Here is a 24,603-nt window from a genome sequence, read left to right as displayed (position 1 = left end):
GCTTCGGCGTAGAGCTATATGTGTCTAAGTGTATTTACATGATATTATATATGTTGGATATTATATATAATGGAGTGCATTAAATTGAGGGGGGCATGGTAAGGGACTGCACATAGGGGAGGGGATCTAAATATGATCAAAGTATATTGTATGACATTCACAACAATTCAATAAAAAATGTTGCTGAAAAAATAATGTTGCAAAAAACATTGTCCTTAGTAACTCTGTAATTTCCTCTCCCAAAGGGGAAATCTGGGAAAAGAAAGGAGGAGAGAGATGAGAGAGGGTGGAGAGAAGGGAGAAAGTGAAAGGAGGGAGAGAGAGAGGGAGGGAGGGAAGGCGGAGGGAGGGGGAGGGAGGGAAGAGTACAATTTAGTTTGGGGTAGAAATAGTAGTTATGAAATGGGTACTTCACACATATAGGAATCTGGGTTCCATTCAAGCTCTTTTTAAATCTCAATTTCTCAGGCACAAACCAGCCCTAAAAGCCCTCCACCGAGAGGCCATGATTGAGCTCATAGGCGTTGCTATCTTCTTCTTCCAGAAGCAGCTTGTCAATGGTCAAGGTACTGATGGCCCTTCTGGGGTCATCCATGTCCTGAAGGACTGGCTCAGGGATAGAGATGGGGAGCTGGACAAACTGGGGCCCAGGTAGGGCTGGGGCTGGAGGCTGGTACTGCAAGCTGGAAGTAGGCAGTGTGGAAAGGGGTTGAGGCCATGGGAAATAGGTGAGGGGTGCCTGGTGCTCTGGAGACTCCAGCTGGGGCCCCACGGCAGGTGTAGCAGTGCTTCTTGGCTGTGATAGGAAAACACAGGACCAATGGTTAGCAAGCCTGGGATGTCCACTTGCCCGTCCTTGCCCCAGTGGGATCTCCGGTTCCCTCTCCACTCTGCATGTCCTGACATCTCATTTCACGGGGCTCTCCCTCCTCCTGCTCAGCCTCCCTGAAGGAGAGCCTGCCAAGCTTCAACCATGTCCCTCACTTGTCACCTCTGACTCTATGTCCTACTTCCCAACTTGGAAGTCTCGCTTTTCTCACCTATGAAATGGAATACAGACAGTAAGGAAGTTATTCCTCTGAGCAAATTACAGAAGGTTTTCCAGATTTTGTTGAATATTTTTAAAAATGTATCCCAGTTGCACAAATCTTAAAACATGAAAATACATGCATCTTAAATCTATGAAAATACATGTTAAATGAGGAGCTGTATTCTTGAAGATGCCCAGCCCAAACAGAAAGGTGATCATGGACCCACAGAGTAGCTCTAGCATCCTGAGGTCCCCATGGGCCAGCACAGCTCTATCATCTCTTACCCTTTTGTTGGTGACTGGAACAGGGAGGCCCAGCAGTTCCTGGGGCGTGGGAATGTTGTATGTCAGCAAACGTGGCCTCTTCCTGCTATTGTGTGGCCTATGCCATCTCTTACCCATGCCCCATGACAGGGAACCATTCTCCCAAGCACTCTACAAACCATATGTCACATTTACACAGCAACTATTCTTAAAAGGCTCAAGTCAGAGAGACAGGACCTGTGTTCTTACTAATGCACAGCAGAGGAAAGCAGATAGAAAAGGAAGTTCTCTGCACGGAAGTTCTATACAAGACAGGCCAACCCACCCCTTCCGTCCCTATTCATCTCTCTACTTGCTGCTGTGTCTTAAGAGTAAACTGTTAATAAAAAATAATTTTAAAAAAGAGTAAGCTGTTAAAAAGTCACTGTGGGAAGAACTTTCATTAGCCTCCTGGGGAATTTACCACAATACAGATTCTGATCCAAGAAGGCTGGAGTAGGGCCTGGGATTCTGCATGTAGAATCAGACCTCAGGGGATGTCAATGTGACTGGGGCAGGGACCACAGTTTGAGAGGCTTTGTAGCTTGGGACAATGGAGCTCGGGATCCCCGACATACAGTGTACAGTGTATATTCTACTGTCCACACAACTTCTTCAGTGGGATTTCCATGGTCCCTGACTTGACTTCCTGAAGCCAGCCAGAACCTGGGAAAACCTCACTATTTTCATTTCAAAAAATCCAAATGGAAATCTTTCCTTTCTAACTCCTCTACCAATAAAGGTCAACTGCAACTGTGCATTCCTTGGCAAGGGATAGAATTGCAGGTCTTATCTCTGCTGATCTGGAGTGTGGAGCTGGTAGCTCAAGCCAGCTTTGATGAGTTAATTTACAAAATGGCAAAACAAATAAATTATTTCTTAATAAATACAGTTTGTTTGATACACAAAGCCTTTCAAAGCAGAAGGTGGGGATGATGAAAGGGGATAAGTAATAAAAAGAACCCTCAGTAATGAAATAGCTGGGAACCACTATGTCCTCCACCCAAGGCCTTCTGCTATGAAAATGAGTTGCCTGGGGAAAGTGTTCAATTAACTCCTTCCTACTCGCTGTCTCAAGACCCCCTCAAAATCAGTTTGTTGAGTAGCCAGGTGGTTTGGCAGAGAAGGCCTCTACAGGACTAGCCAGGATAGTTAGCCAGGATGTTCTGGAGGCATTGGTTACATTGGAATGGCACTGAACCCTAAAGGGAAACAGGAGACCAGGAACCAAAGCAAGCATTACCACCAAGGGTGAGCTCTGACTACTCAGGAAGCTCCTGCTAACCAGATTTCCCACATGTCGAGCTGGCTACCACTGCACTCTATGACTTTTCTTCCCCAGAACAATTAAGGGATTCTCACTGTTTTGATCACACAGGCACCAATCCCATAAAACTCTGACTCCTTCCCTCCACCTCAGTGGTGATGAGGGTGAGAGGGTTTCCTAGCCTACTGGGTACTTGAAAGCAGTCCTTTATTGATATTGCTGTCAGGCTGTGATTTGAGGATAACAGCTAGGATTTATTGAGTGATATATGCTATATGCTAGTCACAGTTCCATATGTACCAACTCAACTGATCCCAACAATAACCCTCATGTTAGTATCTTCCATCTTATGTATGATAACACTGGATTCAGAGAGGTCAAGTCACTAATTCCAGCCAAACAGCATGTAAAGGAGGAGGGGGTGTTGCATGCCTAACATTAGAATGAAACATGAGAATGAGAACTGAAAAAAATTACCCTACAGGTGGGGCTGATTCCAAAGTGATTTTCTTAATAAGTTGTATCAACTTTTGCTCAGCCTAGAAGTCCTATGGCAATTCCCATTACTAAGTGAAGTATCACATCCTAGGTTATCTGAACTGACAGGAAAAGCTAGCTGTGGCCCCAGACCCTACACAAATCTCACTTGGTACCCCATTCCCTAAAAGCTTCGCTCATTGAGACCTGTTGCTTCCAGGGCATCTGGGGAGACTTGGGAAGAGGAGACCTTCTCAACCTAGACTAGTAAAGGGCATGACAGGACAGCATGCAATGCCTTTGTGGAAGATACTTTAGGTCAATAGAAATAGGAGCAAGCCACCCTGGAAAATGCAGTGACTTAGGTGACATAATAACCCTGGAAAGCAATAACAAGGAAAATCAGGGTCTTCTAAGAAGGTGCCGTCAGCATGGGCAGGTTCAAGGCACGCTTTAGTGTGACATACCGCAACATTTGTGATGAGTGGCGGGGAGGCATAGGTCAGCACTGAAGAGGGCCCCACCACCGTGTAGCTGGGGCACACGGGCTGCACATACATGTCAGCTGAGTAGGGGCAGCTGACAGCTTCATGGGACACATACTCGGTGTAGGGTGTCCATGGGGCCAAGGGCTGGAGGGTGGCTGGGGCAGGTTGGGAGAGCCAGCCAGCACACAAAGCCCCATCCTCTGTCACCGTGGAAGCAGAGACCTCCATGTCAAGGCAGGAAGGACCTATGGGGAAAAGAAAATTGCAGAACTGCAGGTGCCACTGGAGGACGGCCCTAGGAGATCAGGACTGCCAAGGAGAGCTCTTACCCACTGTGGTGTAGGTCGCCAGGGGCTGGTGGGGCAGCACTACCTAGAAGGGAGACAAGAAGACCAGAATGGGTATCTATCCATCTCCAGCACACCCTCTGCAGGGACTCCCAGGGGGCCCAGAGTCAGCGAACCCAGGGAAGAATCTTGCTTGCTAGAACAAGACACCCACTCCACACCCCAACCATTACCATCTGCATTTTTTGAGGGATTTGTATTTCTGTTTTGCAAGAAGACTATGCACTTAAGGAACTGTATATTTATCTTCCCAGAGGGAGTTCCCAACTTATATGAAGGTGTGTGCCATTAACTCCCTCAGACCTTATCAATAACTTTTTCCAATATCTTCATACCATGGTCTTCTAGAAATATCAACTTTTTTCCAGTGGAAAGAAGCAAGAAGCCTACTAGCCCTTATCCCATTCCAAGGAATAGTGTGCCAGGGTCCACCTTCTCTCCATGTAACCTGTTGCCTTTATGTCACATGGGTGTCCCAGGAATTAAGGAAGTACACTCTTGCCTTATCACTCTGGCTACCTCCACCAGCCCAACCACATGAATATATATGTACAAGCATGCATGCAAACATACACACATGCATGCATGCACACAGTTCACAGCAACCCCTCACCGCAGTTGGTGGGCCGGCTGCCCCACTGCTGGTGTGGCCACGCTTTCTTCTCAGCAACTCCTTCACCGGCTCCTTGACTCGGACACCCTGGTATGGCCGTGGCGGGGCCGGAGCTTGCTCTGGAGCTATGGATATAAAGAGGAATGTCACTGGAACCCACAGCTCTTCTAGGATGCCCCCCAAATCAAGTTCCCATTTCCTTGGGGCTCTGTCTGCTCTCTAAGTTGGGCTTGAACAGAGAGAATCTGATAGCTCTGTGAGGCTTTCTGTATTTCTACTGGGTACATCATTCTCCCTGCCCCTAAACTTTTGTGGTTCTACTACACTCAGACCATTTAGGCCTTTCCCCTTTCTCTAGAATTGACAGGGCTTCCCAATGCGGCCTTTCACGCTTTGTAAACTGGCTCCCGCAGGAAGGCCTAGCTCTGCCTCTCAGCATATCCCGACATGTTTCATCTCCCTCTCTTCATAAACTGCTGTTTATGATAGCTAGAACTTTGATTCTGGGGCCACTTCTCTGACCCCTGAAAATCATGGAATTCCTGATCCACTTCTCCAGCACACCCTGATCTGATTAGTATTCTTACAGTGGCAGTGAAGGATGACAACTGGACCAGGAATTCTGAGCCCAATGTGACAGGACCCAGATCCTACCTCTGTCACAACCTAGCTGTGGAAGCCTATGAAGTTCTCAAACTTCTCTGAGCCTCTCAATCTGCAGTTTCTTATCAGAAGAATGTTGGGCAGAGTTTCCTGGGATACTAAGTGAAAAGTAATATGTATCATATAAAATCAGACACTAAGTCAACATTCAACAAACAGGGTTTTGCTTATTTTCCTGTTTCATTTGCTTTGTTCTGTTGATGTTAAGGATAGAACCCAGAGCCTCAGACATGCTAGGCTAGTCTGCTCTACCACTGAGCTACACCCTTTACCCCAAAATTCAATGCATTTTCAGCCTGCTACATAATTAGCTATCCTTATTGATGTAAATTTCAAATGCCCCCAACTTTATAAACTCAGGATAGTCAACGTTATTTCTACCTTCTCAAATGGCATGTCTACAAGCTTATTCAGTGATTGTTTGTTAATTAAACAATTAAGTGATTCTTTAAAATGTACTTCTGTTTATCTTCCCCTTATCTCTCCTGGACTTTTAGAGTGACTAGGTGGAAACTAGTGGCTCCAAGTCCTCCATGACCTTCAGTATATGGGAAAAATACTCAGTGATGACACATGTGTTCTAGTGCCAGAGTATCTACTTTGCTGTGAAAAGGTTTCCTTTCCCTTTTGTCATAAAAGCCAAGAACCCAAAGCACTGACCAAACTTTGAGCCAGCGCATAGGGCCCTTCCTTGCCTGGGAGACCAGAGACAACCTGCCTGTTCATGTGGCTGGACCCATGGAAGGAAAGCCAAGGTCTAAGTCATTCAACATTAAGAAGCACTGGCCTTCTGGACTCACATAGGGAACCCATTATCAGGCACTGATAAGGGTCCAGGGACCAAGGCTGTGAATCAAAGGCCCCGGAAGCCTGGGTATCTATCAAACCCGGATCTGCAGGACTGCCTTGGTTGAACTTTGTTCAGTAAATACCCAGCCGATAAGTTCTTGTACTTGACTCTGCACTAGACCTCCCTCTGGGCTCTTAGGCTCTCAGCACCAGCATGGCCTGGCCTTGAAGGCCAGCAGACAAAAATGCTAGGCATAGCCAGCAGGTGGAGGGAAATGAGCCCAAGATGATGGCGTGAGCTAGGACTCCAAAACTCAGACTAGGCTAGACCCATATATACTGCAGTATCTCACTTCACCACAAAGCATAATCAACTAGACACTGATGCAAAATACAGATACCCAGGGTCCTGTTCCCATAGAATCTGATTTTGGGGATCTATATAAGCCTGGGAGTCTGTATGCATAAAAATCCTTCCAGTAGGGATTGGAGAGATGGCTCAGCAATTAAGAGCACTGGCTGCTCTTGCAGAGGACCTGGGTTCAGTTTCTAGCACCCATAATGGGGGCTAATGATCATCCATAACTCTAGTTTTGGGGGCTCTGATTCCCTCTTCTGGCTTCCATAGGTATTGTCCACATGGGTATGCTTACATACATGCAGGCAAAACACTGACACACAGAAGAAAATAAATATAAATAAATAAATAATTCTGAAGGTAAGTAGGATTAGAGCACATAGTTCACCCCTGATTTAACTAGAACCTCTCCATAGTATTTGAGTAAGAGATGATCTTCATTTTAGGTTCCCCCATCATAAAAAGGGGTCTGTGCTCCCACACTCATCCTTCCATTCTTAGCGTTCCTGAGCACTAAGAATGCAGATGGATGTGGCTCCTGCTATGTGGGTCTTGGCACTATAGTAGAAAAAGAAAGAATAAAACAGTTACCAATGAGCATCACAAATGTGAAGTTTGGACTAACAGAAGAGTGTCTATCAGGAGAAGCCAGCAGGAATCTGTGCCTTGGGACCACCTTCATCTCTGTTCTAGACAGCAGTGACAATAGACTTGAGATCCAAAAATACCTGCATTCAAATCTGGGCTGCCACTTATTGGGAAAAAGTCTCATAGTTATTTGAAGACTCTAGATCTCAGTTTCCTCATCTATAAAGTGGTTTAGGCCCTCTCTCATACAATTGTTGTGAGGACTGGTTGAAATAATACACGGGGTACTCCTGGGACATGGTACATTTAACACATATTATACATATCATTTCCTTTTCCTTTCCTCCATCCACTTTCCTTTGGTGAGAGATCCTTCCTAACCAGCCTTAGCGTAACAAGCATCATAAATAGGCCCTTCATAATGAAACTTGCAACTCATCATCCACTTACAACTTTCTTACCTATAAAGTGCACAGTGGTATGTGCATTGTAGAATAACTTGAGAATTACGTGTGATATGCTTACAACAGAGCTTGGCATGAGGCAGTCAGTACATGTGAGTGAACGTGATCATTACTATGGCAGGAGTGTCCCTCTCCAGCACAAGGAGCTTATACATGTGAAGGAACTTCTCATTCCTTCATCCATTTCTCAGTGACATGTTTGCAAGCCCCAGCCTCCCATCTGAGTGTGTCACTCTTGCACAAGCTCTGCTTGCTACTCCCCTGTCTATAGAAGGATGCCCAGTGCTACCCACAGATCCCAGTGTGTACTGACATGAGAGATAGCAGGGTATCTGCCTCTCCTTCATTCTGCTCCTCCTTCTCAGGGTCATCTATGACCACATCAATTTTTTTTCACAACCACATCACTTAAGATTGTCTCTTTTTTTGTTAATATTTTATTTGTTATTTTTTGTGTATGCATGTATTGCCTGCCTTTAGGTAAGTGCACCTGTGTCGTGCAATGCCCATGGAGGACAGAAGAGACTGTTGGATCCCCTGGAACTGGAGTTACAGACAGTTGTTAACTGCCATGTGGGTGCTGGGATTCGAACCTGGGTCTTCTGAAAGAACAGTTAGTGTTCTTAACCATTGAGCCATCTCTCCAGCCCTGTTTGAGCCATCTCCCCAGCCCTGATTGTCTCCTCTTAAGCTTCCTGCTATTCCTTAGGGCCAAAGCCCAGCCTGAGACCATACCCTTGGGAAAAATTTGAGGCATAGGTTAGAGGGGGGATGGTCTAAGTGTGGTGGTCACCTTCTTAGTTCAGTTTGGCAACAAGAAAGGCTCAATCACATATGCACACATCTCAGCCCAATTCAGACACAGGAACATGGCTCTGTGCCTCTGATTTGCATATATACCTCTGCAGAAGGGCCCAGAGGCCTCCCGGTCCCACTCTTCCTTGGGAAATGAACACGCCATGACCCTGGCTAGAAACAAACCAGCTGGGTGCTTCTGGAACCTTGTCAAGTGAGGGTTTCCTGTCTCCTGTTGTTTTTGAAAATCAATGAACAAAGAGGGCTTATGGGGAGGTGCTGTAAGGACAGAGTACCACCCTTTAAGATCTAGACTTCTTTGGAACCCACAATATCAACAGATATTCCCCAGCACAACAGAGCATATACAGACAATTTCTAAGTCCCACATATCTCCCAGTAACCCCTGGGACATTGTATCCACAGCCAGCTGTCAAGGAATCCTATAACCAGCTCTACCTGAGCAAGCAAGAGGGAAATGCTCCTGACAGTGTCTCTGCAGATGGCTGGTGAGGTATCAGAATTCAATACCTCCATACAATTCCAAGGGAGCCCAACAGCCAAGGGTATTTACAAGTTGACACCTTTCAGTTGGTACTTTTCACACCAGTCTATGGGAAGCAGCAATTGGCCTTTCTAATTCCACAGCAAACTCTGTGATCTCAACTGTCACCAGAATTGAACCCACCAAGGAAATCTGGAAGAAGAAATTGTCCAAAGTCATGATCACCTCATCTAGGACTAGATCTCTGAACTAAGTTAACTTTCAAACAACTGAACTGAAATTGAGAAAAATTTTAATATGAAAATAACTTCTTGTGCCAGGCACAGTGGCACACACCTTTAGTTCCAGCAGTAGGGAGGCAGGGGCAGGCAGATTTCTGTGAGTTCAAGGCCAATGAGGGCTACAAAAGTGAGACCCTATCTCAATAATAATAATAATAATAATTCTTAAGGTAGTATTTTTAAATCCAAAGAAAAGAAAACAGGTAATTTAAGTAATAATTTATCAGTAGAGAAGAAAAGCCTGATTTCCCAAAGTAGCATTAACCAGAAAATTTAAGAACTCCCTAATTAAATTACATCTTTGGGTAGCACACTGTCAAAGCCTGAAACTTTCTCACTATTTTTAAAGGGTCGGAGGACCCTTTAAGCTTCTGTAGGCATTCGAGCAACCATCATAGATAAAGAGCAGTCTACCTGAACAATTTTGGAGTGAAGAAGGTAACCATTATCCCCTTCCTTATTATGGGACATAAGTTACCAATGAGGTTTAAGGAAGAAAAAGGTTACACCAAGTTGAGAGCAAAACCTGTAAATTTGGTCACAGGGAGAGCTTCCGTTTTCCAAAATGAGCAATGAACAATCTGGAGGTATAAAAAGTCAACAGAGGACATTTCAGTTCCTCATGCCCACACAGCCAGACATGCTGCATATCACAAAAATAAGAGTCCTGTAGCCGCTGATCTACTCAAAGGTGCAGAGCATGATACACTGAAATGAACTGATAATCTCCTACAGTCGCCTGGCTACACACTGGCATTTGTGCTTACTCTGTGCCAAGCTGAGGAAACACAGCGCTCTGGTTCCTTGATGAAGACACAATAAAATCTCATGGAGAAAGTATGCAAAACTGTCAGCACCTGTTTATTTAATGACCCCATGCAAACCACATTCATGCCATAGTGCAGATGCCACTCAACTCAGGAGCAGATCATCATGTACTGATCACCAGTAACTTTTCTTCCAATGTGGCTTTAAAGGAGCCCATGTCAGACAGGCATGTGTTCCCTAGAACAGCCTCCAAGGCACTTCTGAGAGATGACCCTCAGCTTCAACCATTGCTCTCTTGAGATTTCCCATGGATCATCAAGCCAGGCAAACTGGACAGCAAACTGGACAGCAAATAAAAGCACTGCTCCAAAGGCTGTGTGAGATCTAGGATAAGCATGCATTTATTTCACCAGGGGACCAGAGAACAGGAGCCCTTCCAATCAGTCTTGACAGTCTTGCTCACTCTTCAACTCACAATTGGTTCAGCCTCAAGGCTGCAGCAACATGGGCCATTTTGAAAGATAAAAACTACATAACTTACAATACCATGACTCACCCTAACCACTGAAAATATTATCTTTCATTGCTAATGTTCAATTTTATCAAAAAGAAAATCAAACTCATTAAGGAAAAAGACAACTATTACTCTACTTGTATCAGAAGCAAAAACAAATCACTGAACAATAGGACTTCAAGCCTAGGGTTATTGCCCTGGCTCCTAACTGAAAACAAAATCTGAAAAGTTGCTGACACTTTAATGTAAAGAATCTTGTTTGTGTTCGTGGCCTGAGACAACCAAGGTCTTCTGCGAAATGTGAGCTCAGGTAGGCTACAGGCTTGTTCACATCCTCAACTGAAATGATACCACAGGTGTTCTTCAGAGGGCAAAGGTCTGAGTCAAAGTCTTCAAATTTGTTCTTTTCACTTGTGGACAATGGCTGATTTTTTTCCAAACAGGAAGAAAGACTTTGGTCTTCAGCCAAGGGTTAGACTTGACAGCTATAGAAAGACTTTCCCACCCAATTTACACTAGATTATACTTTCCTCTGTAATATAAGCCAACAAAAAAGATCCCATATATATATGTAAATGTGGGCTTTCATTCACTAGTGCTTGAACCAGAGGACTCTGAAGCCAGGAACTGTAAACACATCACTCATATAGTCTAACAATCTAGAAGAAATAGTAGTGAAGGGCAAGGATGGGAACACAACTTTATAAAAGTTCTTCAGAAGATATGAAAGAAAATGGAACTGCACCTAAATTATAATGTGATGTTGCTTGTCAGCCTATTGTGGAGCCAAGGAGGAAACGGTGACATTGTGATCTATGAACTGAGATGTCTCTACCAAGAAATCTCAACGATGACAGCCAAGTCTGGCTATGTCAGAGAAGGAAAAGAAAGAATATGTGGCCTTTCCCCTTCCTGGAACACACTCCCAAAACCTTTTTCCTCCCTATTAGCCCTATAGCATTCAATCATCAACCACAGGTAGGCCCACTGGGAAAAGCTCAAGGTGACCTACAGTCACTTAGAAATTCCCCAAATTTGAGCACAGCAAGAGAACCCCTAGAGAACAGCCCTGGTGATGAGTAACGAGGGCTAGCTCAGACACTACATTGGGGATCACTGCAGACTAGAGCCCCAGAGTGTCAAATCCAAAGTTATCTAAGAGGGGAGTGGCTCCTGTCTAAGGCAGTTGTAGAGAGTAGGAAACCAACACCCAGGGTGATCCCACAAGAATTCTTCTCATATTATATTATGTACAAAAAGAAAGCTCATTTATACATAGCCATTCCAAACTCACCAAACATCTGTCTGGGGTGTTCCTACATAGGGGCCTTGAATTATAGATATCCTACCCCATGACGTTGGACTAGGCCAGCCAAAGGTCACATTGGAGATTTCTGCATGGTGGAGTTTCCCTGACTCTCTCTGCCACAAGTACCACTATCCAGGCTTCCTTTCCCCAGGCACTGTCCACACCTTCCATGCCACCTGCCTATACTTCCTCCAAATACATTGTAGAGCAGCAGGATCCAGAAACCTGTTGGAACTGCCTCTTCTTTATGTAGATCCATTTAATGTTGAATGAATGGGTAGCACAGTTCCATGTGCTTCCCACACATAGGTTTAACTCACAGAAATGCTGAAATTACCATCCACATTTTCATTATGTTCTGTAGTGCGGTTCACAGAACCTTTGATATAAATGATTTCATGGGAGGCCTCATTACAATCTCTGAAACAGGCAAGAGAGGTACTCTACTCTCCCTTCTTTTATTGATAAATGACACAGATGTTTAATGACTTGTCCAAGGACTGCACTCATCAGTAAAATGGTGTCATCAACCACACTCAGGACCTCTGACTCCAAACACAGCCAATTTTTGCCTCACCATCTACCTCCTCTCTTGCCTCTGTAAATTCCATTTTCCCTGGGTAGTACTGAATATCAATCAGTCATCTAAAGGTTCCTGGGCCAGTCCTAACCCTCCTTCCTCCAATTGGTCTTCACTTGGACCACTCTGATAATATCTCCCTTGATGGTCAATTATCCCAAGAAATGGTGTTTCCCAGCTGAGAGAGCCCTCCACAAGAAACCTGCCAGCAGTCTGCTCACATGATATGACAAGAACTGAGAGACTCAAACAATTCCCCACAAGACTTTATTTTTGGTGTTTTTCTACTGAAATGACAGCAGATAGGTCCACCTGAGAAAACAGCTGCATCTTTCTGCCTTTTACAGAAACTAGGGTCACCAGAGCAGAAAGGGTTCCCATCTCAGACACACCATGTCACTAGGTCAGGATCAAGATCATTTATCAAGCAAACACTTACTGAGCAGATCAGACTAGGTTCCTGCCTTCAGGGAACTTTCAGTCTACTCTAGTGGGGTATGCAGACTTTAACGAAATAATTACACAAACAAATCTAGAATTACAAACCGTGATGGAGCTACGTCTGCTTCAGAACTGAAGTGTCTGGCTTCCGCCTCCACCTGACTTAGTAAGGCTTGAATGAGCAACAAGCTGGGGGCTGTGTCTCTAGAGACTATATAGAGAGAAGAGAGGCAAGAGGCATGACAGGTCTCTCTCAAGTGCAGAGAATGGCCTAGGGTCAGAAGCTCAGGTCATACCATGAGTGTAAGTCTCATCCAAGACACTCCAAGTGGCAGATCCTGGGTATGTCCTAAGGATGTTTCAACAATTGCCCTGCCCTAATCTAGCTGATTGGCCTATGAGAAAAGCAGCAGCAAAGACTCATTCTGAGATGGAAATCAGTTAGATTCAGTCTTTACTGCGTGTTAAGTGTTACCTTATTTTCTATTTTTTTCTTGAGTGTGTATATGCATAATGCATGTTTGTATGTGTGCAGGTATACATGTGTGTGGAGGCCAGAGGTCAACCTCAGATGCTGTTTCCCATGTATCATCCTCCTCTAGCTCTTACTGGGCTAGAAGTCACTGACTCTGTGAGACTGATTAGGGATCCACCTGCCTCTGCGTCCTCAACACTAGGATTACAAGCACGAAACACATCAGTTCAGTCTCACTGATTCAGTGAGACTGACCAGGGATCTACCTGTCTCTGCCTCCTCAGCACTAGGATTACAAGCACAAAACACATCAGTTCTAAGGATTGAACTCAGGTCCTCATGCTTGCACAGCAAGCATTTTACTGACCCCAGCCCTTAAGTATCACTTTCTGAGATTCAAATGTGCAGTGGCTTTTAAGTCAGAATAGGACAACCCTTGGTGAAGTCATAATCTACCTCCATCTGGCTTGGATCTGTTTCAATTGGGAGGGGAAGAAGGACCCAATGCAATCTGAAAATCCTTTGAACTGAATTATAGACCAGGACAGACTGGGACCAGGTAGACCTAGTTTGCTACATTATTTATCACCTGCGTGGCCCTTGGCAAATTACTTAATTGTTTATGCCTCATTTTCTCCACATGTAAAATGAGAACAATACTATCTGTCTCAAAGGGCTATCATGAAGATTGTAGATGACCGACACAATTAAATGCCTGCTGAATGAGAGGTGCCCAGTAATGGCTGGTGCATCATTAGTCTCAGCCAACAGCTACTGTACTTGTTCCATCTTGCTATGTACTGATACCCAATGTCTTATCCAGGGCCCCTGCCACCTGCTAGGCCTGTCTCATCCCACCTTCATCATGCTTCTAGAAGGCAAGACTTATTCAGGATACAGAGAAGCCAATGATGGAGAGGAACTGGCCAAATACCTCACTTAAAGACAATCATTCTGGACACGAGACATCAAAACAAAATTCTACAAGCTGATCAGACTTCTGTCTTTGGAAGCTACCAGACAATTGGACTTATGGCAGAGTTAAGGATTTTTAACGGGTCTCCTGTAACCCCAGCTGTCCTGGAACTCACTGCATAGACCAGGCTGGCCTCCATCTCACAGAGATCTGTGGGCCTCTGTCTCCTGAATGCTGGAATTAAAGGCCTGGCCACCTTGAATATTTCTGAGAGCTAGCAATTAGGAGGGAGACAAAATACAATGGTATGCCCTTTTCCTGACCTCAATCACCAACTAGTCCTAAAGGAATCTGGAAGTCTCTCTAGAAGGTCAGGGATACAGACATGGCTGAGGCTGGGTTACGGTTATTCCTTTAGTGGGACTGGATAACCAGGAACAGACACCACATACGGAGGAGAAATGTGGCTGTGTATACAGCATGGGACACAACTCTAGAATGGAATGCTGGAGATTCGGGGTTGGGGGGGAGTTGTATTGCCTGTTAAGTGTAAGGCAGGTTTCTAGCTGACACACTGGGCATGGCCTCAGCTTTATGGAAAGCAGCAGGCTCAAAAGGGAAAAGAAATGGCCTAACCTGAGAATTCAGAGCCATCAGTTTTACATTAAGCAAAAGAGTGTATTGCCAACCTAAATTCTGCAGGAAGGTATCTCTACCTAGAGGGATGGAGCAGAAGACAGGAGTATATCCTACCTTATTGAATAAAGGCCTGAATCTAGAATTGTCAATTTTGTCTGATACAGGACAGGGAAAAAATCTGTGGTTAGGAATCTTGAAGAGGCAGATGGCTATCTAATTGTTGGTTCCTTGATTTGAGCAGTATCTAGTTTTGGATTTTCAACATCAAGGAGAGTCTTGCAAAAGAAGTCAACCTTTGCTGAGACCCTCAAGTAATGACTACTTTCTGCAGGAAAGATTCTTTAGAAGCAGCGGGAATTGTTTGTGTTTAAGGGTCATATTTAGCAGTCCAAGTTCCAGTGCTCATGAGTGGCCTAGGGGTCAGTCCACATGTGAAAGCAATCCTGGTAACCACCTCATGAAAAGAACATAACTTCCAGTCAAGATGAGCTTCGGGGGCAATTCTCAGGTTTACTAACCAGCAGCCCTCATGATACAGGAGGTAAGTCCCCCTTATCAGGACACCGGAGGAGTAAGTGGTTTTTAGAATATAAAGTCTGAGAAATATGTCACTAGATTAATTTTTTAGGAATTTGCCTATTTCCTTATTCACAAGAAACCCACAAAGACTGAAAGCATGACCTTCACAGCTACAAAGCTTCATGAAGACCAATGCAGCGTACTTCATAGTGACTCACTCAAGAACCCGTGACTATCAGGGCTCTTGGGCTATTAGTCAAAGGAACAAAGAATTGGCCAAGTCAGGGGGTCAACTGTGACCTGAAGAGCCCTAGGACATGGTTATGGTATCAGCAGGCACCCACAGAGAGAAGGAAGCAGGGGACTCAAAGTTAGCAAGCAATCCAAGGATGATCCCCTACAGAACTACTTCATTTTGACTTTTTAAAATTTTATTTTTATTTTTTTACTTTATGTATATGAGTGTATTACCTGCATGTATGTAAGTGCACCCATGTGTCATGCAATGCCTTCGGGGGTCAGAGGAACTAGAGTTACAGATGGTTGTCAGCTACCATGTGGGTGCTGGGAACTGAATCTGGGTCCTCTGCAAGAACCTGTGTTCTTAACCACTGAGCCATCTCTCCAGCTCCCATTTTGACTTTTATGTTGGCTCTTAAAGTACATTTGATTTTAATAAAGAGAATTATGGCAATGATTCATGTGCATCAGTCTAGATAGCCTTGGATTTTTATTCCAAGGCTAAGATGTCTCTATATTTCCAAGAATCTAAGTAATAAGCCTGATTATTCTCATGTGTCCTTCATGACCACCACATCTTGCATGGTTCTCTCTTCCCCTTTGCTGCCGATAATTTATTTCATTGCTTGATTTCTCTAGAATTTCTATTACCATATTGGATGCATGTATGAGTACATGCAAGCATAGAGTAGTAGAAAGATGGTTGATTTTCCTTCTATACTTTCCTGTAGCTTTTGTTCAATATTAAAACTTGCTTCTGTTTCAACTCCTGCATCTTTCTTTTCTATCTCCTCAACGTTCCTCAGTCTGGAAAGTCTTAGCTATCTTTATTGACATCCTTTATAGTTAAAGTTTGGTTCTTTTTAAGAAATTGAAAAGTAGCTGAGCTTTTCTGAAGTGTGGCTGAATCCTTTCGGGTACCACCACCTGGTCTGAGAATAATTCTTTGGCTGCCAGCTTTTCCCAGAAAGTAGTACTAATGAAACCATTACTCAGAAAAGAGGGCAGCGCATTGCTGTTTCAGTTTTCGGTATCATTAGTGCTATTTCTTGCATATTTCAAGAACCATTCTCCTTACAACTAGTTTATAAACAACTCGGTCAGTCCAAACTTGTGAATTAAAAAAACAAATATAAGTTTTCCAGTCAATACAAGCCTCATTGCTATCCATCCTGACAAGAGTGATAGGGAAGTCATGCCCAAGTCGTCTCAACTCCATCACCTTAACAATTAGCATTAGCCCAGATCCTAATCTCTATTATGAATTAGGAGGTCATGAAAATGTACCCCCACCACTTCACAAATATGTAGAGCCCACAGGTCAAGCAAATTGTAATCTATAATTAGCCTCTGTGACTCTTTGTCCTCAGAGATAGAGTAAGGGAGAATGAGAAAATAATAATAGTAACAACTATTTACTGAGTATTTATTTACTGTCAAGTATGGGAGTAAACACCTACCACAGTCTATGAAAGAAGAACCACATCCTTGATGTACGCATAAAGAGATGGCCACAGAGCAAGAAGGGACTTACCAGCATCACAGCCAGGAAGGCAGAAATCTAGGACTTAAACTCAGATCTGCTTGACCCAGAAGAAGATCTTTAAATGACTAAAAGCAAAGACCAGAAATATCTCTAACTCCAAATAAAACCCTACTCACCATAGCCTTCTCTCCACATGCTGCTCACACACAAACACACAGAGAGAGACAGAGGCAGAGAGAGAATAAGAGAGAGAGAAAGAAGGGGAGGGAAAAGGAGGGGGGAAGGGAGGGGAGAGGAGAGGTAAGGGGAGGCGAGGAGAGGAGACATAGCCTGATTCTTCCAAAGTCTAGAAAATTTAAAAGGAAGAAAGTACCAAGGATGAGGAGTCAGCTCCCAGCACAAGCTGTCCCACTGTGACAATTATCAGGGCTCCCTGGCAAGCAGATGGACTGCGTTTGGTACATATAGGCCTTGTTTGATTTTTCTACTGTAGCCAAGATGCCTGTAAAAGGTGAGTGGAGGAAGTACAACACCAAGTGAAGATCTTGTTTTCTTCAACTAGTAAGGTAAGACAAGTTAAATACGTCACGGATGAATTCTGAAGGTCTGAGCAGCCTTCTCTTGGCTTCTGTACCTCATATCAATGTTGCGTTTTATCTAACATGAGAGGCCTGGGCTTTCCACCAAGAGTATCTCCTAAGCTTCAGGAGGGAGCACAGCTCCTTGCCAGGAGGGAGGACAGCTTAGCAAGTATTTGGGATCTGCCTTGGATGATATTTATCTCAGGAGTGAATTACTAATTCGATCTTTATGCTTCAGCTTCCTCATTGATGAAAAAGACCTTACAAGAGAACCATGTTGTGGCATTATTATGAGGATTAAGTGAAATAATAATACAACACCTGCTTGACCCTTCCTTTTCAACAATTGACAATGTTTCCATCTAAACAACTAATGCTCTTCTCCCTTGTAGATGGGAGTAGCCGTGGGATGTCAGAAGATACAGTATGTTAGGAAAAGGGTCAATTTTATGTTTTTACTGTCCCCTTGTCCTTTTCTTTCAAGATGCGATGAACATCATAAATGTGGGAGCTCAAGTTATAGTTACAGCTGTGAACTAGACTAGAAAGGGAGGAGCCTGGGATATGGCTGGCACTGTAGAGACCCCATGGAGTCCTGGGCATCCTGCTATGAACTTCTTTTATGTGCTAGAGAGTACATCCCACAGTCTTACTTAAATCTTTATCATGTCATATCTCTATATTAACAACCAAATGTAACCCAAATTGATCCAACACAGCACTTGGTATACTATGTGGCACCAAATAAGTGCCAAACACCCCATAGCTGCCATCTAACACTATTAGGAGTACTAAGCACTTTGTGCTCATAGTAGTGCAAAGATCAAATGGACATTAGAAGCCACTGATTTCAATCTCTAGTAACAGTTCTCAACAGGCACATTAGAATCACCCAGGAAAGCATTTGAAAAATTCCAATTCTTGGGGCAAATTAAGCAGAAGCTACAGGTTGGGACCCAGGTGCCAATAGTCCTTAAGTTTCCCCAGAGCATCCCAACATGTAGCCAGGGTTGAAAAGGACTACCCTAAACAGACACAAGACTCCCTTCTATAAAATTAAGGACCCTTGATTTAGAATATGTCTTAATTTTTATAAGGGCATAGGAAAATTCAGCAATTAGAGCCAGAGTTCAGTATTCTTGACCTTAGCTAGGAAAAGACTAGTTCTGCAGTAGTGACTGACTGAAAAACCCCATACCTATTTATCTGTAGATTAGAACATATAGTCCATGCCTCCTGAATGCAAGAATAATGACCCTGTCCACAGTCCACACAGCCAAGGCAAGAGGGCTTTAGAGAAGATGCCTCCATCCAATATATGCCCAGTCTTATCAAACAGTGATTCGTAGGCAATGAGAAAACTAGAACAATACTAAATATGTCATAAAGGGAGATGTTATATTAACAATCATAAGCAGTCAACTTTGGTATGGTTCGCTCAGAATGAGAAATTAGGGGACATCTTCATTTAATGGGAAAACTACTGTGGGAAAAAGTCAGAGGAGGGAAACAAAACCTGATATACTTCATAATGGGAAAGTTAAAAGAAACGTTTATAGGACTTCTTAATGAATCCAGGCATCTTTGAACAAGTGAAAACAACTTTGATCCTTTCTTGTGCCTTACAAAAGAATAGATTTTCTGATTTGAACTCAAAGACAGTTTCCAAAAATTTTGAGTTGATAACTTTTGAGAATAGAGAGGACAGATTTGGCATCTTTCTTAAGGAAAATATCCACCATGAAAATCACTTGCTCTTTTACTAGTTAAACCTGGTGTTCTTACATTGTGGAGTCCTGCCTTCTGGGTATTACATGGCTGTTTCCATCTTATTTAGAGCAGCTGTGGCTACCTATGAGCCCTTCACAAGACTGGGTCTGTTGATATTCTGTCATAGAAGCAGAGAGTAGAGAAATGTCATTATACCCTCACCTAATATTCCAGCTACTCCCTCCCTCCTGTATCCTACCCATTCCTAGCAACTGTTTATAATTCTTCTCCAGCTAGAATTAGGCTTGGGAGGTACTAGACTCTGTTTATAGGAAGTAGAAGATTAACTAAAGGGGGGACTCCATCTGTTAGATTTAACGAGGTCATTACCCATGCTAGGGTGGGACTTTTTGGTGGTGAAGCTGTCTGGGGGTCACCCATGTTCCTGTAAATAAACCAAATAAACTCATTGACTCACCAAACTATACTTTGGTCCACCATTGAAACCCTTTCTGGGCTTAACAGACAGACATTTGTTCACATCTCCCCAGGAAAAGGTCATTCAATAGCCTGGAAGATGTATATCCTCACTGCTCTAGCTCCATTCCACCTGCAGAAGGTACCTGCAAATTCACATCTCTCCTCTGGAGTTTACTTGTCCTTAGGGCAAGAACCACTGATTCAGTGGGTAAACTTAGTGAGAAGTAAAGGCCTTTATAAGGCTCATTAAGCAAGGCTATACAGAATAGAAATGTTAGAGGTTGTTCACAGATTTTAAATTACTTCTTATTTACAAATGTATCTGAATTTATACATGAGATTTTTAAGGTTCCAAAAGTCACAAGTAGAGTTTACTTGTCCTTAGGGCAAGAACCACTGATTCAGTGGGTAAACTTAGTGAGAAGTAAAGGCCTTTATAAGGCTCATTAAGCAAGGCTATACAGAATAGAAATGTTAGAGGTTGTTCACAGATTTTAAATTACTTCTTATTTACAAATGTATCTGAATTTATACATGAGATTTTTAAGGTTCCAAAAGTCACAAGTATATTACCATTTAACTAAAAAAAAAATGTTTCCTAGTTAGTGGAATCTTAGGTTAAATTCTAAAAGCAGATTTTGCTATTAATGAGAATTTTGAATCCCCAATTTATCTGTTTGTTAAACCTCTCTGTTGTGTTAAAGTTGTCTGACAAAGTAATGATGAATTAATTATTAGGTGCCATAGTAATTTGATAATTAGTTTCTGCTCCTAAGGTGCCCCCTTTGGTACTATAGTAAAGACATACCATGGCCAAGTCCGTGGATATGAAACTAACATGCAATTCAAAGAAAATAAGTTAAGCCTGATTTTCACTATCACGTAGAACTTTCCCTAATACAAGGAGCAAAGATAAAATGCAAACTTCTAATTCATGCTCTGTCTAACAAGTGGTACTGAGCTTATTGTACACTGTCCCATCACTTTTAATGAAAATTTTTAATCAAATCAATTTTGGGCACTGAACAAATTACTGAATGAATTGGCTGCAAGTTTTATCTACCATTGATGCTGAAACTATGCAAGTCCAAGTTACTGATTTGCCTGGGGAAATGAATGCCTCAAGGACCAACCAGGCATCTAAGTTCAGAGGTGAACACACTTCTTCGATAAAGAGCCAAGTAGTGATTATTTCAGGTTTCAAGTGCCATACAGTCTCTGTCAGAGCTACTCAACTCCGCTGCTGTAGCAAAGCAGCCCTGCAAATCACTAAAATAGCTGTGTTCCAATAAAGCTTTATTTACAAAAACAGGCAATGGGCCATATTTCCAGGTCCATGTTGGTAGACCTTCAGAAAAATGTTGCCAGTTCCTATCACCCAAGAATATTTGGACTGGAACTCTTTACACAGGAGGAAATTAGGCATAGCCTGATGGGTTTATAGGGCATTTACAGGAAGGAAGACATTAACTGACCGTGTTTCAACTGACCATGTTGCTGCTTATCAGAGACTCGAATTTCACTTTACCTATAATCTCTGCTTTCTTTTTGCTAAGTGTGACCTTTTAATAAAAATTTACACCTAGGTAAGATAATCTTCAGATTCTTAAAACTTTGCTAAGATTTTAAAACGTGACTTTGAGCTAAAAAACACGTTGTGCAAACAAGTGCTATAATAAGAATCAACTCCATTGGAAAATGTGCTAATCAAATTACTGTTTTAGAAGTTAGTGATTCCAATTTAGCAAGTGGGTACCTTGCTGAATTCAGTCTCTGTGAAACAAAGCTGGTACCTGCCATAATAGCACGATGTGATTTTATAGCTGAGGAGAGGAGGGGCATGTGGGAGGGGAGAAGGGACCAAGTATAATGACACATACATATGAAGACTCTGTGCTAAAACCCATCACTTTGTATGCTAGCCTAATTTTTTTTCATTTAGCAGAGGAGGATCAAACTTTATGGAAACTGCTTACAAATAAAATACAATACATTATAACCAAGCAAATGCTAACATAAAATTCAGTCTGTTGTCCATACTATGTACAGAGAATATTGCCCAGTAACAATTACATTTGCCACTTAGTTTTCACAATGACTTTGTAAGGCAGGCATTGGAATCCACACCATTCAAGGGAGGAGGTGAGATAACCCCCCAGCTGCAGAGCCAGCTGTCAAATCTAGCACTGTCTCATTTGTGATGTTTCTACGGCACTGTCCTAGTTGGGTGGATGTTATTTCCTATTTACATGAGACAGGGAATTTATGGAGAGGATCTGCTAGGGAAGCAACTTCTCTATCCAACAGACCAATCAAGCAGACCTCACATCCATGGTGGGGACCTGAAAACTTTCACTTCTCAGTGCCAGCACGTCTCAGCTTTGCCATGCTATTTTATGATCTTAATCAAAACCCGCGTTCACCATTAGTCCACCAACAGCAGTCATAGGACAGACAGGGGGAGGCACCATTTACAACCTGATTATTTTCTTAACCCTTTCCAGCACTTTGGGTACAGTCATTTTAGCTCATGCCTGGAGGGTGTTTTCTGAAAAAAGAAAGTGCCTTTTCAGCACTCCTGGTATCTGATTTCAAGCCCTGCCCTCCAGCCTGTGATTCTAAGTGGGCTGACAGCACTGCCTTGTTTTTACTGGTTTTTCCCACAGGGCTTAGTCACTCAAGGGACCTGAGTACCATATACTTGGGTTGAGGATAAAGGGATAGATCTGGTACATGAGACCTTTCTTCATTTATTTCAAGCCTCCAAAGGACAATCTAAGAGAATTTTAGCTTGTGTTCATCTGAATACACAGAAACACTCATTTCAGTTAGGTTACTGTTCTAGTGGAGTTCTCCTATACCTGCCTGGCCCCTGGAGTATGAGCAGAGAGCAAGCCCTCCAACAACTCTTTAAAAAATAATAATAACATGCTCATCTCTTCAGAAGCATTAGAGAAGAAAAATGTGTGTATAACAAAAGGAGGGTTGCAGCTCATGCCTGCAGGGAAGCAGCCCGTACCTCAGATGCTGCTGCAGCCAATGCATCATTTTGGTATCTTTATAGCTTACTAAGGGCAGCTCTACAGAGTGGAATTATTTATTTGTTTTTATTGAATTTTTGTGTATTTTATACAGAATATCTCAAAGAATCTTAACCATCTTCATACCCCATCCCTACCAGCAAGCTCCCACAGCCCCCACTGGAACCCATATACTCTGTCATCCTTATTAAAGCCCAATGTGACAAGTCCCCAGACATTCTGAGTGCAAGTCCATCCACTGAGGTCTACTCAGCCTATCTAGAGGCTCTACTCCCATTTAAAATAGACAAAGCCTAAGAATTGAAAACAGGGGCTCACACAAATCCCAAATGATGATTCCACTCAAAGCAAGAAGGCATACAGGAGCTTAGAAGCTTCCAAAAGGCATTAAGGCCCACCTGCCCACACCCACATAGTGTTTCCAATGGTTTGGCTGCCAGTCTGCTTCCAGAAAGATGAGGTATTGCTCTAGATACCTGATAGGAGCTGCAGGCTATCCAAACTAGAATATTCCTAATTATCTTAAAAGATAGGTATAACTCTCAAATATAAATTAAAAGACATTTCTTTTTATTAAAAAATTTGCAGGGCATGGTGGCGCATGCCTTTGATCCCGGCACTCAGAAGGCAAAGGCAGGTAGATTTCTGTGAGTTCCAGGCCAGCTGGGGCTACAGGGAGACCCTGTCTCAAAAAGGAAAAAGGAAAAATTTACATCTCCCTAATATCAAAAATGGGACCTTATAATCTGAGAAGAGTTTAAATTATGCCTCTGAATCACAGGTTAACAAGTTTAACTCCAGAGAATTTATGCAATAAAGAAAAAAAATGAATTGGTGTTAATGTAATTATGTAACATTTTAATCAATGAAGTGATATTTTCAAATACATTTTTATATAAGTCCCTCCCACATTAATTTCTTTTCTTGTTAATCCGAATTCTGTATATTAGGTTTGCTTGAAGTAAGGTATACCTAAACCAATTTAAAGGCAGTCTAAAGACTTAGTCACCTCACAAAGGAAGATAGGGAAATTTTTTGATAATATTTCTTGCTTGAGGAAGTACAGAACTGAGCCTTAATAAGGTTTAACTTTTGTGAGACCATGGTATTGACTGCATTTACCTCATAAAAGGAATATTGTAGATCACTTCTTTATGGTTTCCATTATTAATAACATGAGTTTCTTTTCAATCCACAGAAGGGAAAATACAGTTCACAGTTGTTCCACTCAACTCCAGGGATAAAAATCAAAATCAAAGATAAACCTGCCTGCTCTTTGCAGTGGGGCACACAAACGACACAGAATGGGATAAAGAAGGACAAGAGGCAAGAGAGAAGCAGTAAAGACAGACAACCAGCAATCCACCTTATCCCAACGATCCATAAGAACAAACCACCTTGGGCAGGAAGCTAAATAACTCGGTTAGAAATGGGCCCACAGAGGTAAACAACAAAATGAAGAGCGGGTGCCTATAAAAATAAAGCCCCTGGTGTGAAGACCTGCCCCAACCCCTTATCACATGTGGCTTCTGTCTCGTGAATCATAAGCTGCCCTTTCTTCACCACAGTGATTCATGCACACAAGGAGATGCAATGAGCTGTCCCCGCCTTGGGACACTACTAGTTCCGTTCCCCTCCAGCTTGGAAAATCAGCATCACCCTGACAGGCTGGTTTCTCCATCATGCTCCATCTCGCCCACCTCAGTCCTCTGTGCTCCCTAGGCGCTCAGCCCAAACCCTGTGTTCCCATCACCACCTCCAGAGCCCCATTCCCGGCCCTGCTTCTGCTTACTCGGTTCTGACAGCCACAACCAAACCACTTACATTTTTGCCAGAGCATGGCCTGTGACAGGATGTTGCCTTTTCTCTTTGAAGCAGACAGTTTGGCTTCTTTAATGTGAGACAGGGTGTGCTTTCCTCCAGTGGAACCACCGCT

At 43.0% G+C, this 24,603-nt stretch overlaps 1 protein-coding gene across 2 annotated transcripts; it reads right to left on the bottom strand.

Moving 5' to 3' along the window:
• Positions 1-481: 481 nt before the first annotated feature.
• Positions 482-24,603, bottom strand: Pou2af1 (POU class 2 homeobox associating factor 1). Of its 2 annotated transcripts, none has more exons than XM_029563383.1 (5): positions 24,492-24,603; positions 4,526-4,650; positions 3,895-3,937; positions 3,545-3,810; positions 482-796 (listed from the first exon to the last, which is right to left on the bottom strand). In XM_029563383.1, exons 1-5 carry the CDS (start codon positions 24,505-24,507, stop codon positions 482-484), a joined length of 765 nt encoding a protein of 254 aa, XP_029419243.1. In that variant the 5' UTR covers positions 24,508-24,603. The 2 variants fall into 2 exon arrangements, with proteins under 2 accessions (XP_029419243.1, XP_029419242.1); XM_029563382.1 differs by lacking the exon at positions 24,492-24,603 and adding an exon at positions 17,032-17,065.

Source organism: Nannospalax galili, unplaced genomic scaffold, assembly GCF_000622305.1.
Source record: "Nannospalax galili isolate Female #2095 unplaced genomic scaffold, S.galili_v1.0 scaffold335, whole genome shotgun sequence".
Classification (NCBI taxonomy): domain Eukaryota; kingdom Metazoa; phylum Chordata; class Mammalia; order Rodentia; family Spalacidae; genus Nannospalax; species Nannospalax galili.
The sequence above is the reverse complement of the archived record's forward strand: the minus strand, read 5'-3'. Positions and strand labels throughout refer to the sequence as shown.

Excerpts from the sequence above, each read along its gene's own strand:
- Pou2af1 (XM_029563382.1), bottom strand. Across the intron at positions 3,811-3,894 it reads GGCGACCTACACCACAGTGG|GTCCTTCCTGCCTTGACATG; the intron begins GTAAGAGCTCTC and ends TTTTCCCCATAG. Across the intron at positions 797-3,544 it reads CACTCATCACAAATGTTGCG|CCAAGAAGCACTGCTACACC; the intron begins GTATGTCACACT and ends TTCCTATCACAG.